Source organism: Cebidichthys violaceus, unplaced genomic scaffold, assembly GCF_023349555.1.
Source record: "Cebidichthys violaceus isolate CVI_PGR_0920_01 unplaced genomic scaffold, fCebVio1.0.p SCAF_6, whole genome shotgun sequence".
Classification (NCBI taxonomy): domain Eukaryota; kingdom Metazoa; phylum Chordata; class Actinopteri; order Perciformes; family Stichaeidae; genus Cebidichthys; species Cebidichthys violaceus.
The window spans coordinates 19,216,562-19,234,555 of NW_027176816.1; the positions used below are offsets into that span (position 1 = coordinate 19,216,562).

The 17,994-nt window shown below is 46.7% G+C and overlaps 1 protein-coding gene across 1 annotated transcript; it reads right to left on the reverse strand.

The window, feature by feature from the left end:
• Positions 1-854: 854 nt before the first annotated feature.
• On the reverse strand, positions 855-16,821 carry LOC137889008 (agrin-like). The gene is made up of 6 exons (XM_068732558.1): positions 14,742-16,821; positions 12,762-12,945; positions 12,172-12,259; positions 7,531-7,755; positions 6,413-6,516; positions 855-4,086 (listed from the first exon to the last, which is right to left on the reverse strand). Exons 1-6 carry the CDS (start codon positions 14,928-14,930, stop codon positions 3,926-3,928), a joined length of 951 nt encoding a protein of 316 aa, XP_068588659.1. The 5' UTR covers positions 14,931-16,821; the 3' UTR covers positions 855-3,925.
• Between the last annotated feature and the right edge of the window lie 1,173 nt (positions 16,822-17,994).

Below are 17,994 nucleotides of genomic sequence, written 5' to 3' on the forward strand. Positions count from 1 at the left end.
AAATATCAATGTTGCCAGAAATATTGTTTATTGATGTGTGAGCGAAGGAGACTTCACGTTTCTTTTGACTTGTAGAAACACTGTTTCTCTTGGACTTTTTAATCAAAATGTGAGCAGAAACCTCTCATTAAGACAGACCGGAGATTTAAAGGTACAGTAAACGTTCAAAGACAAACGGGCCTTCTGTTGAGCCAGTGTTTGTTCTAACACGATTAGTTTCAGGTGATTATACACTAAGGAAAACATTGTTATGAATATCATAACTTCCATTTTTGCTAATAGCTTTACGTAGATTCTACACACTGGCCCTTTTTATTTTGAATTAATTAATATTAACTGATGTTAACATGGAGATGTATAGTATGTAGTGCGCTCTCTTCATTTCCACATTTCACGTTCTTCCCAAGCAGGTTGAAAGCTCCGGAAAAAAAAGTTTGTAAGTAGGCCTTGATGATAATTTACAAAATCAAGATTAAAATTTCAACTGGGGCTCTGTAGTTTATTATGAGTCACTACCACATACACCATGCTGGTGAGATTACTACTCAAACCACACCCAAATGTGTATTTATCCACACCTCAAAATACACTATTCACTCCTGTTTGAGTAACATTTGTTAAAGCTTCTGCTTCAGGAAATGACTGAGTCAGGATTTACAGTATTTTTTACATTTAGGAGGACTTCAGGAGGAACGATTGGGCCGACAGGACCGAGAAGTTGGAGAGCATTGATCTTTTTTCACAGGATTTGTTGACAATTCTGAAAATACAGAGCAGCATCTAAAGAGTCGTGGAAATGCAAAATCAACATCCAGACTGTGACAAAATCAAAAGACGTCCGACAAGAGCGGGGCTCCATTGGTTGACATTTTATTTCATGGTGGTAGGAACACAAGACAAAGGTCATAAAGTTAGTAATGTTCAGGTCATGCCACTCTTACTCGGTGCACTGCCCTTTGAGGAGGTTTGCGCAGTCAGACAGTAGTTTACAGAGGCCAGACATGGAGGGAAATCCACATGTAGACATAAATAAGGAACAGAAAATAGATTCAAAAACAGTAAATAGAAGATTTTTTGTAAAAAGCCAGAGGGGATATTCGCAGAGGCCCCCTGGGATTTTTTTTTTTGTGTATGAGCATTATTACTAATATAATTATCATAATTATTATTATTATGTATTACTCCTTTACATTATGGGGATGAGGCTAATACACTGGCTAAAATAAGGAAACGGTTATATGGATGACGTCTTTAGTCACCTGCTCAGGGTCCAGGTGACCGCTTTTTTTTTTTTTTTTAACATTTTTTTTTTAAGGCAAATAGTTTCCACCCAAACCATAGACTGCAATTGTGTTTATTGTTCTCGAGTCCGTCCAAAAAAACACCGGGATCTCTGCTTTTGTTATGTGTCACCACCTGATCGGATCAAATTCAAAGAACGCCGTGGTGAAATGAGACCCGGTCTAAGGTCTACAGAGTGCTGGAATTTCAATGTGTCTTTTTTTTGGGGGGGGGGGGGGAACACACACCAGGAAGAGGCTTTCCCGGTCCAGTGTGGACACTCGGAGCGTGATTACACACAACACAGTCGTAGCTTTAGGGCTGGGGGGGGGGGTGTGAGCGGACGGGTCAGATATGGTTCCAGTGTATATTACTAAAAAACATAAACCTCCACAGATAACACAATTGCTAAATTTACACTTAAAAATTGCAGGGCTGTACAAAAAAAAACAGGTTGTTTGATGATTTAAGAAGGAAAACATAATTAAGAACTTAAGAAAAGAAAAAAGAAAAACAGCACAAGACCATTTGATACTCAACCACGAACAGGCATGATCTCGTCTCAGAATATTGCCAAAGTTCTCATATCAAAACAAAGTGTCCTTAAGTCGGTCATCGCAGCTTATTGTGGGTTCAGCAAAGACGACTCGGCGTTTGCATCAGTTCACCGAAGGTTACAGAATTCGCACTAGTAATACAAACCCATGCGTTGCTATGTTAATTTGCAAAGTACTGTAGGATTATGCATCTCCTCCCGTTTTTGCGGCTGTTATGGCTTCAAAAAGGTCACAACAACGTCACAGTCTCTCTCTCTCTCTCTCTCTCTCTCTCTCTCAACAGCCGGGGGGGGACAAAAAAAAGCGTCCTCCAGGAACGCTCCTGGGTCAAATAGGAAAAGAAATGAAGTCTCAGGCAGAGTTTATTTTGAAGCTTTTTTGTTTGTGTTGACTGATTGTTTGACAGGATGTCCCCACGGGTAGCATCTCTCCCCCCGTGATAAGACCTCCCCTCGCCTCCTTCCTGTCTGTCCTTCTTCTTCTTCTTCTTCTTCAGTCTTTGCTTTCAGCACCTCCTTAAGGTCAGATATGGTAACAACTCTTCCCCTTTATGCACCAGTCTGCAGAAAGTCCTGCGAAACTAACTGCTAACCCAAGAAGAAAAAAACACAAAATAAAAGACCAAAAAAAAAAAAAATTAAGAAATATAAAACATTATTCTGAACTCTGTAGTTTCTGAAATCACATCAGTGGAAATAAGAGGGAAAAAAAGAAAGCAATCTTTTTATAGTCATTGCAAAAAAAACAAAAACAAACCCCCCAAACAGTGACAATTTTCCAAATTAGAACGTTGTTTTTTTTCTCTTCTTTTTTTTTTTTTGGAACAAAAATGTAAATGAAACAAACCAGATTCAAACCAACACTGCAGAAGTGCATGCATTTATAGTGGTCATCATTAGTTACATCTGCGGCTTGTAAAAACAGAACGCACAACAGTACATGAGAAGCACAACTCTCTGAGGACAACCCACCTTACATATTCACAGTCTCAGGTAATATTTATATACTCTATATTTATAACATTTATTCATGTCTTGACTTATGACTAATGATAATGCGAGTCCTCGTGGAACGTAGCGCTCTCTCCATCATGTCGGCTTGCAGTGTAAGTGAGTCATATTTCAAAACTAAAGGCTCTGATGGGATTCAGATTGAGTGGAGAGTTTTTTTTTCTTTTTTCTTTCTTTTTTGTCCGCGCTGTGAGATGGGGGGTGTGTGTGTGTGTGTGTGTGTGTGTGTGTGTGTGTGTGTGTGTGTGTGATGGAGTGGGGGTTTGACTGTGTACTTTCTCACTGTAGCAGCTTGACTGATATGAAAGAAAAGTCCCATTATACTGAAAATACAGCGGGCTAGCGGGGCTGATTGTAGAGTTTCTTGACTGGAGACGCCAGCTGGCTGCAGCATCAAAAGAGCTGCTCACACCGGCCACAGCGCACACCGCCTGCAGCTCCCACAGGGGGAATGTATTGGTCTATGTACTCATGGATGTATAGGCCGTGCATGGGGAATGTGGACGATATACATATATACATATATACATATATATATATATATATATATATATATATGTATATATGTATATATATATGTATATATGTATATATGGCACCAAGACAAGGCAGTAACCAGAGATCTTCGGCGAGGTCCACCAGCGTTCAAGTAATGAGCGAGGAAAAGGAGCAGGCGACTCTTCTTCTTTTCTTTTCTTTTTTTAAAGTTGGCGTTTGTTTTAAAACAACAAAACTGACAAGAATAAAATATCTCTTTTTCACAGAGATGCCTGCGGTTCTTTTTTTGTTGTTGAAAACGATGAAGGGCCAGGGCGGTTAAGAATAAAGAAAGTGTGTTCTGTTGATGGAGGTGCAGATTAAAAAAAAAAGAACAAAAAAAAAAAAAAGAACAAAATATATCAAACAAAAAAAAATAAAAATCAAAAACAAACGTATTCATTTTCTTTCCATATAAAAAGCGATGAAAAGTATACAAAAATAGAAAATAATTACAGCAGGAGACACGGGCGCTGTGGAGGGAGCGAGTGGGAGGGTTTCTTTCTTTTCCGTTTCTCTCGATATTCTGTCTCTGCTGGTTTATTTGGCGGCGGAGCAGTGTAGTATTTTGGGGCTGTTTAAGGCGTCTTCCACCAGGTGGAGCTCCACGCCGTCCACCACCACGTCCTTGATGCAGCCGACGAAGCTGGTGCTGTAGGCCTTGGGCAACCGACGGGCCACCGCCAGCTCCTCCAGACCACCTGAGGGGAGACGGAGGCGGAGCTTAACGCAGCGACAAATCAGCTGTACCTAAACACTCCTATTTACCATTAGTCAAGCTCCCAAAAACATAGTTCCTACAGTTCCCATAATGCACCGATAGCAGTGACCTCTCAGTCTGTGACGCAGGCTTTCTGTTACAGATTTTCATGAATCGAAGCCCGAGCCAAGATATACATCCCCTGATGACGTTACACGGCTGAAGTCGCACATGACTCGTGAACTCACCTTCCTGTGAAAGAATGCATGCAGTGTCCCTTTAAAAGACCACACACCAGGATAAAGACTTGGATTTCTGAACAAAATTAGACCGTTTGAATGCCATCAAAAGGCCCGTACCGGAAGGATGTTTGGTAGAATAATGTATTTTTGGTCCTTTTTTTGCACGGTGACGCCAGCCGACGCACACGACAGGTCGACACTTTATTTGTCAAACCGCCACGATCAAAGGCGGAGAGGCAGAGAGGGCCTGCATGCCAGCCAGACGAGAGAGAGGGCTCTGTTCATTTCACACGCCGCTTAAAAGGGTTCAGAAATGACGACAGAGTGTAAAATTACGAATACCCGACGCCCTCATTATTTTTCATTGGCTCCCACCTTTAGCGCTAAGCGCTCGCTGCCGCGCTGTGAACCGCCCCGAGAGGTGCTGCCCTTTTCTTTGGCTGTTGGTCCTCGTTGGACCCCACCGCTAACCAACGACCCACTTCTTCCTCGATTCGTTTCATTTTGTTAAAGTCAAACGTTTCAGTGCAAACCAAATTGCGTTCCCCTCCGTTGTAGCGGGGCGGAGGCAAGAACTGCATGGCTGGACACCAGAGATAAGTAGTTAGAGGTACAAAACAAAACTTTCCCTATTTGTCAAAATGACCCTGTGAACCGGATATAAATGAACTCATGTAAGGGTTTATCTATCAGTCACAGAAAGTTTAAAAATGGAAACTTCTAAATATGAAAACATCATGGATTTGTACTTCAAAGCAAACGTTTCAGCCCCTTGTACTTTCCATTTCGCTTTAACTTCCCCTCAACTTCACTTCTATTTCAAATCATCCAAAGCTCTTTTAAAAAAAAAAAAAAAAAAATAAAGTCTCCTAACGTCCTTTTGTGGAGGCTTGATGACCTAATTGCCGGTTGTGTGGCTGCGTCCTTTTCCCCCCTTTTGATCATGTTTTGAGCTGCTCGTTTGAGCCGGCACACCCAAAGTAGTCATTAGTGTCTTTCTCAATAAATCAGCATGAAAAAAACGTCTTTATTCAGGATTTCATGAGATCTGTTCTTACTGGGAGAGAGGCTGACCCTAGCGTTTGATATTTTACCTGGCTGCCATCCCTTCTCTCTCTCTCTCTCTCTCTCTCTCTCTCTCTCTCTCCTTCTCTGTTATCTACACTCTCAGAAACCTCCTGCCTCCTCTTTTTCCCCTCTTCGCTTCATGTCAGTCCAACTCCATTCCCCTGCCTCCCCCACATTCTCCATCCATCTCTTCCCTGTTTTCTCCTTCTTCTTTTTTTTTTGGTGTTAATTTTGAGAAGCTGAGAGTTCACATCACCCGTCGAGCCTTTCACATCCCCCTGTCCCTGCCCCCTTTAATCGGATTGCGTGCCTCAGAATCGGGGATCGACGGGGCTAATTTCATGCAAGTTACAGATGAATTAATGATGAACAGCGAAAAGGGGGATTTAAAGAGGAGCAGGGCTCTCGACGGGAGGGCTTGTGTGAGGATTATGTAGTCTTGCTGCGGGGCTCGCTCAGCACCTGTTCCACTGTGCTGCCTTCAACCTGTGTGTGTGTGTGTGTGTGTGTGTGTGTGTGCGTTTGTAGTGCGCCTCTACATGCGGCGTGTCTCTTTAAATGTCACTCGGGCCGCTTCTCCTCTCAAACCTGCCTCTGCGCTGTACATTTTACAGAAAAGTCGGGACTTTATTTCGCCTTCAGTGTTATTTTCCTCAGAATGTTCAATCCCACCACGCGGCGCGTGTTCTTTGAAAAACCATTTCTCCGAGTCGAGTTCGGACCAAATTGAAGAGGTAGATAACGGGCCGACTTTGGTCATTTTCAATTCAGGGGCGCAGACAACTTTTGAATTAGTCAGATAGCCTTTCATTTCTCAACTCAATACCTCAATAGGCTAGGAGCAATTTTTCTTTTTTTTTTTTGCCCAAAACCGCAATCTTTTTCCCCGTCAGAGACTCTTCCTCTGCAATGCCAATGAGTTCATTTCAGTAGCACAGAATTACAAGCATTCCCTCGACTTGATGTACATTCGAAGACACATCTTTAATTATCGTTTTCACATGCGCGGGCACCTACCCAACCACAGCGCTCCGTCCGTGTCCAGCTGCGTCGCTGCCAAAGGCGATGACCCCGTTACCGCCGCCTCATTGCCGACCTGTAGAGAGCCGTCTCTCAGCGCTCTGAGCAGGAGAAAGGGAAAAAAAAAAAAGAAGAGTTAGAAGTCGGGCCCGTCACGGTGAACGGCTGTAAATTAGCAGTTTTCGTTTTAATCTGAATCATCGAGACACACTGAGACTCTAAATGCGCCTGTCTACCGGCTAACAGATGCCGTTAGAGCGCCGTTCGTTTTAGGTGGCTCTGCATTAGCACACTTGTGTGACTTGTGACGAGGGGGGGGGGGGGGTAATTTGCACCCATTAAAGTGTGTTACTGACAGAGAGAGAGAGAGAGAGAGAGAGAGAGAGAGAGAGAGAGAGAGAGAGAGAGCATCATTCAAAGAAAGGCAAGCCGCGAACACAGATATTCGTGTAACTATGTGAGCTGTACGCCCTCATCAACATCTTCCAGCAGCCCCCCCCCCCCCCCCACCCACCCCTCCGTAAAAAAACCTGGGATTGTGAGGGTTCGGAACGGGCGCGGCGTGCTTCTCGAGGATCGATTAATCTCGCCTTGCGCGATGAGGCGATAAAGCGGACGGTCGCGTGGAAGGTGTTAAGAGGGTCAAAGATCAAAGCAGTTAATCCGTCTCTAATGGAGGACGATACAACGTCATGTATAAGTCATCACATGGGATCCATGTCCGTCCACTGTGTGTGTGTACGGTGTATGTGTTACACAGGATATTTCCTGGATACATTTGTTCTTGTGTGTTGGGGATGTTGCCGCGCGTTCTTCCCTTTTTTTTTTCTTTTTTTTTGAACGTTCATCGATGCGTCTAAGCAATTCGATGCTCGATGCGTCACACTCATGCATGACCGGGCGTGAAAATAACCTTAATCTGAAACTAATCAGAGTCATCTCGTTGCAGGGGGGGGGGGGGGGGGGGGATCACCGAGGAGCATACAATTCATGCAAGAGATCACCACGGTTTGCAGCAAACCCAAATACAATACGGATTAAGTCTAATCCCAGGTCTAACTGTTCCCGGCTTTCACTCGCTGATCCCCGGCTCCCCCGCCGTCTTCCCACCTCACCTGCTGGCCTTGATGCGTATCCAGCGGTTGGTGTTGACGCGCACAGAGGAGCGCAGCACCACGGGCTTGGAGCCCAGGTCGTAGGTCATCTGGACGCGTCCGTCCACGACGGCCAGGGCGATGTAGTCGGAGCGCTCCACGCCCTTCCCGCTCCACAGCACCAGGCCCTGGGTCGCCTCCGTCCGGATGCTCAGCTCAAACTTGTTCACCAGCAGAGCCTTCTCACTAGGAGAAGAGGAAACGCGGCGATTAGATTTTTACAGAACGCTTTGTAGCTCGGCCTCTACGACCTCACGCTAACGGTGATCTTTAAGGATGCACACTGAGTTTAATAAGAGTAGCAGGGGGCTGCTTTAACATTAGCCTCCCAACATCCTACTGAGCCTGATCTGCTACTCAGTGCTTCCTGTGTTGCTCTGTATGTGTGTGTGTGTGTGTGTGTGTGTGTGTGTGTGTTGTTTGGGCAGCTGTTTGTTCACCAGTGTCTTGACACCTGCGGGGGCGATGTGGATGCAGAGACTTGGGCGGCGTCCACCTATCCCCGAGACGCACTGTATGTGCGCTCCACATACACAAACACATCCACTCCTGCACACAGACACACTTACAAAGCCCCGTGTGGTCTGTGTGAGTCCAGCAGCGACATGGTCGACGTCCACAGAGTCACCCCCTCAGTTTGCGCGTCCGTGTGTGTGTGTGTGTGTGTGTGTGTGTGTGTACGACCGTGTGTGCAATGTCATCAATCAGCACCTGTGCAATTGTCTGCACATCTGCCAAATGGATCTACTACCACCTTCTTCAAAGGGTATTTAGACACAAAGACAAAAGACAAGGTGAGGACACAGTACGACAGAGAACCAATGACAACGTGGGGTTAAAAAACGGCAGCACAGAGCTGGAGACAAAGATTAGACAAGACAGACGACAAGACAAAGGAGTCAGCGTAGCAAAACAAAGAGGCTCATGGGAGTACAAACAGGACAGGAAATGGGAAGGGGGTAAAGAGAAAGTGAGTATGGCAACTTCTCCTCACGCCGGAAGAAGTATCCAATCGTTTTCTCCCGAGCGTTTTTTCTTTTCATTTATGAGCGAGAATGAAAAGAACGTCGGGCAAACACGCAATGGGATGATGTTTATCAGCCGCCGGCCCGAGGTAAGGCCAACGGCAACGCAGGTCCACCTCAGCGGAAGCGGGGAAAGAATCAGAGAGTCAAATTAAAAAAACAAAACAAAAACATGCTTAGTTTGGAGACTTTGACCCCCTTGATAAACTAAATCCGCTGAGGTAAACATGAAGAAAATGATTCAAGAGAATCTTTTTTTTCCTCCAGAGAGAGAGAAAAAGACTCAGTGAAGCCTCTCCTGGCAAAACCTCAAAGAGCCGATCCAACTGACTTCACAGATCGCTGGCGTCTCATCACTGAATTTGTATTATTATTATTTATTTTTTTATCTCCTTTTTACATGTATTCAAATGATCTGAGGGCTCTCCAGAGTGCTGTCCTCTGATTCGGCTCCAGGTGGCAGTAGCGGTTAGAATAATACAAAAAGAAAAAAAGCCATCAGGGAGGACGGCTGCCGCAAAGAGCAGCTCTGGCTGGTTTTGTGCCGTTATCACAGCTCCGAACTTCAGCATTAATTGAAGCAGAGGCTCTTTGGTAACTCTATCTCAATAATGGAAACAGTGTTTTGTCTCCGCGGACGAGGGTTTAGCCCGGTGAGGGGCTGTCTGGAGAGGAGGGGGAGGATGAGGAGGCGAGTGGACGGTACCAAAGTCTAAAAGCTTTTGAGAGACTCACCTCTGGTCAGATGGGTTCTCCAGAGACTCGGGACTTAAAAGGGAGCAGGGGGGGGAGAAAGTCAACGGCATGCAGTGTAAGCGGCACGAGGCCAGGAGGAAAGAAGGAAGGAAAGAAGGAAGGAAGGAAGGAAGGACGTTGTGAGCCCACTGGGAGACTCACAGGAGGTCTGGGTTTGGACCTGGAGCTGCAAAAAGCATAACTTGTCTGCTGTAGCACACTATCGACCGTGTCAACAGTCGATAACAGCTGTTGTGTGATCGCAGGAAGTGCGCAGCCTAGCCCCGGTCACACCACAAGGAGGTCCTCAAGGGAACTAGTCGGATCAAGATGGAAGACTAATGCACCAAAACGCCCTGGGATAAAGCATTTTTCTTCTTGTTTCTTTTTAATGTGAGCATCAAGATTAAGTACACTCATGGTCGATGTCCACGCAGGTAAAAGAGTACTTTAAGTCAGCGTCCTCTATATTTATGGCGCGGCCCGCCACGGCGCAGCGGCCATTACCGCCTGTCTAGAGATGGATGCCGTGGATGAGGAAAAAAAAAAATTGGGCAATTGTCAAAAAATGGGGTCAAGCGCCATATCGGTCGAGTCACTGAAATAACGGGGCTTAGAGCAAATCGACCCGAGCCTTCAGATACGGGCGGAGGGGTGAGGCGGAGGGGTGAGGCATCAAACAACGCCGTAAATAGCAACGCCTACAATAACCCAAGGTGAGCGTTTGACTTGTTTGGCCTCTTAATGGCGCTCTGGAGAAATGTTGTTGTTTTTTTTTCATTCCCTTTACAAAACCGAATCGCGCTGAAATTGATCGGCACGCCTTCGGAGCGCTGCGCCGGGGCTCCTCCGCTTTGCTTAGATTCGCCCTCGTCGTGGCTCTTAGTAAATGTGACATCCATTAAACTTTTGACAGTCTGGCTCCAAGGACCACTGTCCCCCCTCCTGCTAAGTGAGATTGATGCCCCCCCGGCCCCCCCCCCCCGGGCTGCACACTGCGCAGAGCTCTCAATCGGAGGTCTAATCTACAAAAAGGGAGACAAATCTGTGATTAACATGTCACTGCCTCTCTGTAGGACTCGGTAATTATTCACAATTTACAGTTGGAGATCTGGCAAAAAAAAAGAAAGAAGTAAATGACAGAAGCCCTGGCACGGATTGGAACACTGGGTCGATTCCAGTCAGCTTAATTTGAGCTGAATTCAGCTTTGTCGATTTTTGTATTTCTTTACTTTAAAAAGGAGGTTACTTACGAAGCTAATGAGCTGGAAGAAAAACCCTTAATAACTAAGTCATGACTGAGGGCTTTCCCCCAGACTCTACAGGCACCAGAATCTAGGTTAAGGGCTATTTAGTACATCCTCCTCCTGCAGTTTTCAAGGGGTCTCGTTTCATTTCCCTCATCGCAGACTCAGCGTAAAGAGCAGTTCATTTTGCTTATATATAAAAAAAAAAACGAGTTACAACCATGCATCAAATAATGCACATTCTTAGTACAGCAATTCATTTTTTTCTCTGGAGGGGTTGAGCACAATGCTTATCATGCACACATTCATGCTTCCCTTTGCACTGGAAGAAAAGAAAAGCGAGGATCTAATGACGCTGCAAAACGCGTTTAGGATAATGGAATCTGTCAAATTAAATCATGGATATGGAGCTTGAGTGTAAAGTCCGACTTAAAACGGTAAAGATGATTTTCTGTGTGGAAATTATGACTGGAAACCGAATGTGCTTTAATCTCTTCACTTGGGTTAACTATCAAATATTTTACTGGGGTTGCTGTTAGTTGGGCTTGATTGGAAGCTGGGCAAAGACCCAGTCATGAAGTCTACTTACTCTGGGATCTCATTGGTCAGTTGGCTTGAGTGAAAAGGGAAAGACAGCGAAGGACATTCATGTGAGACAACACGTGTGTGGACAACGACAGACTGAAGGACAGGACAAGAGGTCAAACGGCTAGAACGCTGAGATCACGGACAAAGAAACACATAGCGACGCACGCGCACGCACACGCACACGCACACACACACACACACACACACACACACACACACACACAGCCAGCTGTTCCTGAGTGGGCTGGGAGAGTGTGATGATCTGCAGGCTGCGGCCCCGCTCTTCACACCTGAGTGTTTTGTGTGAAGAGCTGTGAGACGGAGATATAGAGCCGTATGCTTGATGTCTTTTTCAGGTTCGTCACATCAACGTTTTTCTTTTTTGTTGGTTTATGCCAACCTGGAGGCGCACTCTTGCCAACCTTGTAGATGGATGGAAGAGTAAAAATGTCTCATCAGCTGCCTAAAGGGAGAGGACTTCTTTTGTTTTCATTTTTAACACCCGGTTCCAAAAAAAAAAAAAAAAAAAGCATTTTACGCTCACTTTACAGATGCCAGTTTTCACAGAAAACAGTCACACACACACACACACACACACACACACACACACACACACACACACACATTTAAAATACAGTGGAAAGTTGAATCATCCCGATTGTCCGGGAGCGAGCAGGAGGCCGCAGAGCGAACTGAGCGTGCTCGGGGCAACGCTGCGATTGTTAACCGTCTCGCTAATTAGCCAAATCCTGTCAAAAGGGGAAGCAGGACTGTCACGGACGGGGTGTGTGTGTGTGTGTGTGTGTGTGTGTGTGGGGGGGGAGGATGAGCTATTAGCCAAGCGCCTAGTTCACCCTGAAGCCTCAGCACTGATGATATCATCAACGCTGTCATCACGCCTCACCGAGGGAGGGGATGGATAGGCGGAGGGGGTTATTTGGCTAATAGCTACTGCGATGGGCGACGCCGAATAAACGAGGACGCTCCCCCCTTGTCCTCTTCCTTACCTCTTCGTAACGGCGTTGTGGTACTCGATGAACGTCCGCCCGTCAAAGGCGATGGCCTCGGTCTCTCCGGCGGCCTTCTCGTAGACGGCTGTGAAAGAGAGGGAGGGGTCGGGGGGGTTAGGAAGAGGATGAGATCACGCCAATCAATCAGACAGAGGGCTCAGTTATCAGAGCTGAAGGCAATGGAGTGTGAGCAAATGGGACAGGGTGGGGAGGTAAAAGGGGGGTGGGGGGGGGCGTTTTGTAGTTTTAATTAACGTGAAAGGGACAGCCGGCCAGCCGCGCAAGGTTAATGGCGAAAGGCAGTGACTGAGTGTGTAAGAAAGATCAGGCCAGAGTGGGTATCTGTCTGGCAGGGTGACGTGGGGGGGGGGGGGGGGAGATGATGAAAGGGATGTGCAACTCCTGAAAAAGAGCATTTCATGAATATTCAATTGGCGCGCTTCATCCCTTTCAGAACCGCCGCTTCAGTGTTGAAATCGATACATAAGCACACAAACCGAACGAAGACATCAAAAGGTCTCGCTGGTGTCTTCTCGTCGAGACGCAATGGCAAACAAACAGCGAAACAAGAAGCCGTCGGTACTCACTGTTCTGACAGCGCTCCCCTCTGAAACCATTGAGGCAGAGGCACTCGTAGGTGTCCAGCATGGGTTTGCAGAGGCCACCGTTGTGGCAGGGCTCCTGGGAACACGGGTGGTCCTGGAACATGGCGACGTTGCTGGAGCGCAGGGCGTGCTCCTCTCGGAGGATGGGGGTGCCCATCAGAATGATCTGGGACGCAGGAGACGCGGGGTTAATTGAAGGGGGACTTTGGGTTAAAGGTCAGCTGATAATGCCGTCGGGCTTGGAGGCTACACGTACGGTACATACAAGGCCGGCGTTACAAACTGGGAATTTGGAAAGACATGGGCATTCATTAGGCAGCAAAGGTCTAACAAAAACTACATTTTAGTTCAGGCCTGGCTCCTGCTCACACTGACCTTTTGACAAACGAACCAGGAGGAGTAAACATGAAGTTATTCACAGGTTGATTGGACAGTTTTGGTGATTTGGTGATTTTGATCTCAGAACACATCTGACGATGGATAAGCCTCTGGGGGCAAGGGGCCGCATTTCTGGGGTTTTCGGTATCCGGGCCAAGACCCCGGGCCGCTCGTTGTTTACAGTCCGCTCTTAGCAACTTGAGATGCGAGTCTGGAGTTGGAGATTCGATTCTTTCACAAGTAGCCGTTTTTTACGAGCTAATTTTAAACCCATAAAAAGCTAAATCATAGTCTTGACGATAGCCGGTTGGTTCCAAGATTGCATTTTGGCCAATCCGTTCCGCCTCCTTTGCTCTCCACACGGACCGTCTACCTGCATTCGGCTGAGGACTGCTCTCAGACTGCAAATGATCCCTATGTTATGATGAATAATGGCTAACAGGTGGAGACAGGACTGCATAAAAGCCACTCTGTGCGCTCCAAGTTGACCGGGGCGAATGTGGAGGAGCACACGATTCGGCACGATTCAGACACAAAGTACACAATTCTCTCGTTTTGATTCAGATGTTTTTCCTCAAATTCGTGACTAAAGCAGGGACAGAAATAGAAACGCAAGATTTACAAGACGACAAATACTCAAAACGGGAGCAGAAAATTGCAAGGTTCACGTCGGTGCGGCCTCTGCTTCCTCATCCATCGTAACGATTTCAGGGCCTTTAATACTTAACATACTGTATATAATATAAAGTAATTACACACTACATACTCTGGTGGTATAATCAGTATAATCTCATAAATCACAGACCTGTGCTTATGCAATACTCTTGATATTAATTGGTTTTGACGTCTCTCTGCAGGGTTGCCTTCATGATTCTTTTAAAATCTCTTCGTTGTCCGACGGAAAGCACCAAGACATGTCGCACTGTGCATTTTCTGCTGAATAATCCTTAAACCCAATTATGACCACGCCTACTTCCTACCGTGATTGATGCTGTTGGTTGTGTTTGGGACACATGAGCTGTTCCCACACAGGTAGAGTGTCTCAGACACGAGGCGTCGACTCAACTCAGAACACGTTACCGTCTTCCCTCGTTAATTAACTACTCCCTAACGGCCGAGGAAGACAAATGCCACATTTAGCTCGTGATTTTGCTCGGAACTGTCAAGGGAAAGTTTGCGGAGGAGAACTAATGACAAGTTTTGCACAAACAGTAACATCCTGCCTTTGTTCTGCTGGGTTATTTTTGGCACTCGGAGATGAGCTTTTTGCTGGAAAGTGGAGTAAAGAAACTGGAAGGCTGTCAGGGAAAGATCTGAGAATAGTGAAAGTGTGTGTGTGTGTGTGTGTGTGTGTGTGGTTAGCACACGCTAATCCAAATGAGCAGAGCCACTGCCCGTCACAGTGTGAGCTTGTAATGGAAAATGACTAAATGGGGGTCTGTAGTGCTGTACTTAATGACAGCTAATAACCGCCACAGAGGGCGCGAGGGCCCAGAGTCATTAAGACAACACACATAAATAGAACCCACAAGCACAGCGGCACGACGCTCCTGCAAGAAAATAGAGGGCGCGTCCCACATTTACCTCTTGGATTGTTCCCTTGAAGCCATCCGTGAGCGCGGCCACTCTTGCTAGCCGGCTGTAATCGGGAGCTCCGCCGACGAAAAGGGACTCCTTCAGGTTCAGGTCAACGTGCAGATTCTGATGAGACGGGACACAGAGAGGCACGGTGAGGCAGCAGAACTCAAAGATATAAGCCCCGCATACACACATATATATATATATATATATATATATATATATATATATCTCTCTTTAGAAACGCCCAATTGAATCTCTTCCCCGTACCTCATCTCCAGTTCCTCTCAGGGGGTTCTTTAGTCTAGAGTTTTACTTTTAGTCAGTGGAGCAATGTGTTTGTGTCCGGGGAGCGTGAAATAAGTTGTATCCCTTTAGTCGAGACATAAAGAGTGAGATTCATAAAACACATTTGCAGACGTGTCGCAGTCATATAGATCGTCCCATTAAAAAAAAAAAAAGAAAAAAGAAAACACCCCAAAAAAAAAAGAAAAAAAGCGAGGAGTTATCCATATTGTAGCCGGCAAGACACTTTAACTGCACTTCCTCGCCTTCTTTCCACGTCAATACACTTGATACATTACGACATAATTGATTTCTATGTCTCTCAGAGAGAGTGGTCAATTATCCTCTATCTGAGAGACATAAAACGAGACTACAAAGGGAAATCAGCGGCGGGCTGGACTTGAGATATGGATGCTTCTCAACAGACATCTCTAATGAATGGCTGATCATAAGCACCGACCTTTCAAAAACGCTTGAGTGTGGAGACACATTAATTGCAATTCATTTGCGCTGCAGACGGCTATGAAATTCGATTCCTTCCACCGAACCTTTCGGGACAATTGCTTAGCATTAGCGAGGTGCCGCTTCTCCCCTTTCGCAAAGGAAGAGGCGGCCCACTTCAGAAGGAAGGAATTAATGATCTTTATTTTATGTAGAGCAGTAATTGCCAGAGGGCTAAAGTGGAGTTAATTGCTGGAAAAAAGGAAAAAAAATGACGGAAGGGGCCAAATAAACAGCTTTGTGAAAGGCAGGCTGGCACCGGCTCGGCTTTTATTTAGGATGGGATTTTGGAGCGGCGCTTGGCCGAAGCCCGTGGGCCGTGCCGACGCACCTTGAGCCGCTTCCAACAGAGACGCGGCTGAGGGACCTCGGCCAAAGCTGCAGGACCCAATCGGACGTGGCCGGCGCCTCATCGGGCTTAGCCGGAAAAAGTTGCATAGCCGATGGCGGGGCGAGAGTCGGCCGCCTCGGGCCTTTTTACGGCACACGGTTCCCCCCCCCCTGGTCCCCCTTGGTCCCTTGTGATCTTGTTTCAGCATGTTAGACCTTTGTAATTGAAGAATCTGAAGCACACGCTACCCATGTAAAGTTACCCTTCTAGCACTTTTAACGTGAGATTACATGCAATGAGATGTTCTGCTTCGCTTAACACAGGTGACAGACTGCACCTGGTGAACGAGGACAGCCGGTTCCATGGAGTGACTGTTCAGCGAGTGGTGTGCTTGTGTTGTTATGGGCGAGTGAGTGAGTGAGTGAGTGAGTGAGTGAGTGAGTGAGTGAGTGAGTGAGTTCATGGTATTATGGAGAGACTGTTCCTGTTCGCAGAAGAAGTGAGAGCAGACGGCAAAAGAACAGCTCGGCTTGGCTTGGCACCTCGCCGTCTCCCACGGTGGATTTCTCTCCCCTTCGCTCGCCTTCGCCGTCTTTTTTTTACATTTTTTTTTTTTTACCCACTCACTTTTTTTTTTGGGACGGCCACACGGCACTGGCACGATATCCCCGCCTACGCCAAACTAATGAAGACGCTTCTTTGTTTCTAAAAACAATGGCCGTCACTGAAGATGGCAGTCTTCTTCTTCTTCTTTCCCTTCTTCCCTCCCACCTTCTCACCCCCTGCCACCCCCACAGCAGATGGACCGAGGTGAAAGCCAAACCGCGTTCTTCAAGAGCATCTCTACTTCGGCGCCGTTTGTGTATGTGTGTGTGTGTGTGTGTATGGGCTTTTATGAGATGGCAAAGTTTTTCTAACAGAACTGGCACCTTTAAAGCTGCCTGCAGCTCTGCAGAAGTACCCCCCCCCCCCCCCCCCCCTGTGCTGTTGTTGCATGGAGCGATGGCGGTGAGAGGACATAGTGAGGGACTCAAATGAAACATGGGCTTAAGGTGTGACCGGGACTTTGTCTCATTACCTTGCGTGATTTCTTATTTCCAGACAGCACATCATAGAGAAGGAAAGAAAATAGGGAGGAAGAGAGTTATTAAGGGAAGACTAGAAGGTATCTGTGCACAGAGAGGCATGCAGAGCTACAGTAGAGCTAGCAAGTGCAAAGGCCCACAAAACACACACACATGTACTCTATTCATGCACACACACACACACACACACACACACACACACGGGCCACATCTGTGAGAGCATTACACATCGCTGCAGTGTAGCACAGACAAGCGGGATTAAGCAAGATATGTGGAGACACATCGCACATGCACCTTCGCGCTGCGTTCCGCAAATAAATTTTAAAAAAAAAGGTGTGAGTTTACGCTTTAACAGTGACTACAAATAAGACGGCGGGTCTAAAGAAGGCCGCCGCGCAAAGAAAGATGAAAAAAGAGGAAGAAAGAAAGAAAGGAAAAAAAAAAACGCCACGGATGAGAGACTGTGAGTGGCGCCACTTCACCCGAACCTCGTTTAACAGAGTGCCGCCATTGAAGGAGCGGTGCGGTGGATAGACTGTCACTCCCCCCCCCCCCCCCCATGTGCCTTTGAAAGTACGCGCCTCATCATATTTTGCAGGCGAGCGAGCGAGGCGCCGTCTTTGATATGATGAACACTCCCCGGCATGCAATGTGCGTGTGTGTGTGTCCATACATGTGTGTGACCACCTTCGATATGATATTGGCTTCTCTAAGCAAAGCGTACCATAAGCCCCCCCCCCCCACACTCATAGTTCTTGAAGCAAGAGTAGGACAGCATTAGCTGAGAGCCACGCTGGGGAAAGGGATCTCTGCATTGAGCTCCATAACTAGTCTCACCCCCCCCCCCCCCCCCCATCCCAAACATCACTTCTCCCTTGCTCTCTCCTTTTAATAAGATTTTCTGCCGCCTCTGTTGCCGGAGTAAAACACAATTACCATACAGACGAGGCCGGGGGAAGGACAGAGCGGCGAGAGGGAGAGAGAAGACGGGGGAGAGCGTCGCCTCTTAGAGCAAGATGCGTTGACAGAGTGCACCTTCATGATCACAAATTACACT

What these genes read in the sequence shown, in the direction of transcription:
- LOC137889008 (XM_068732558.1), bottom strand. Translation starts at nt 14,930, where the DNA reads ATGTGTGTATGCGGGGCTTATATCTTTGAGTTCTGCTGCCTCACCGTG. An exon ending in AGGGGAGCGCTGTCAGAACA is followed by an intron (nt 12,260 to 12,761) that starts GTGAGTACCGAC and finishes TCTCTTTCACAG; the next exon opens with CCGTCTACGAGAAGGCCGCC. An exon ending in CACAACGCCGTTACGAAGAG is followed by an intron (nt 7,756 to 12,171) that starts GTAAGGAAGAGG and finishes CTCTTCTCCTAG; the next exon opens with TGAGAAGGCTCTGCTGGTGA.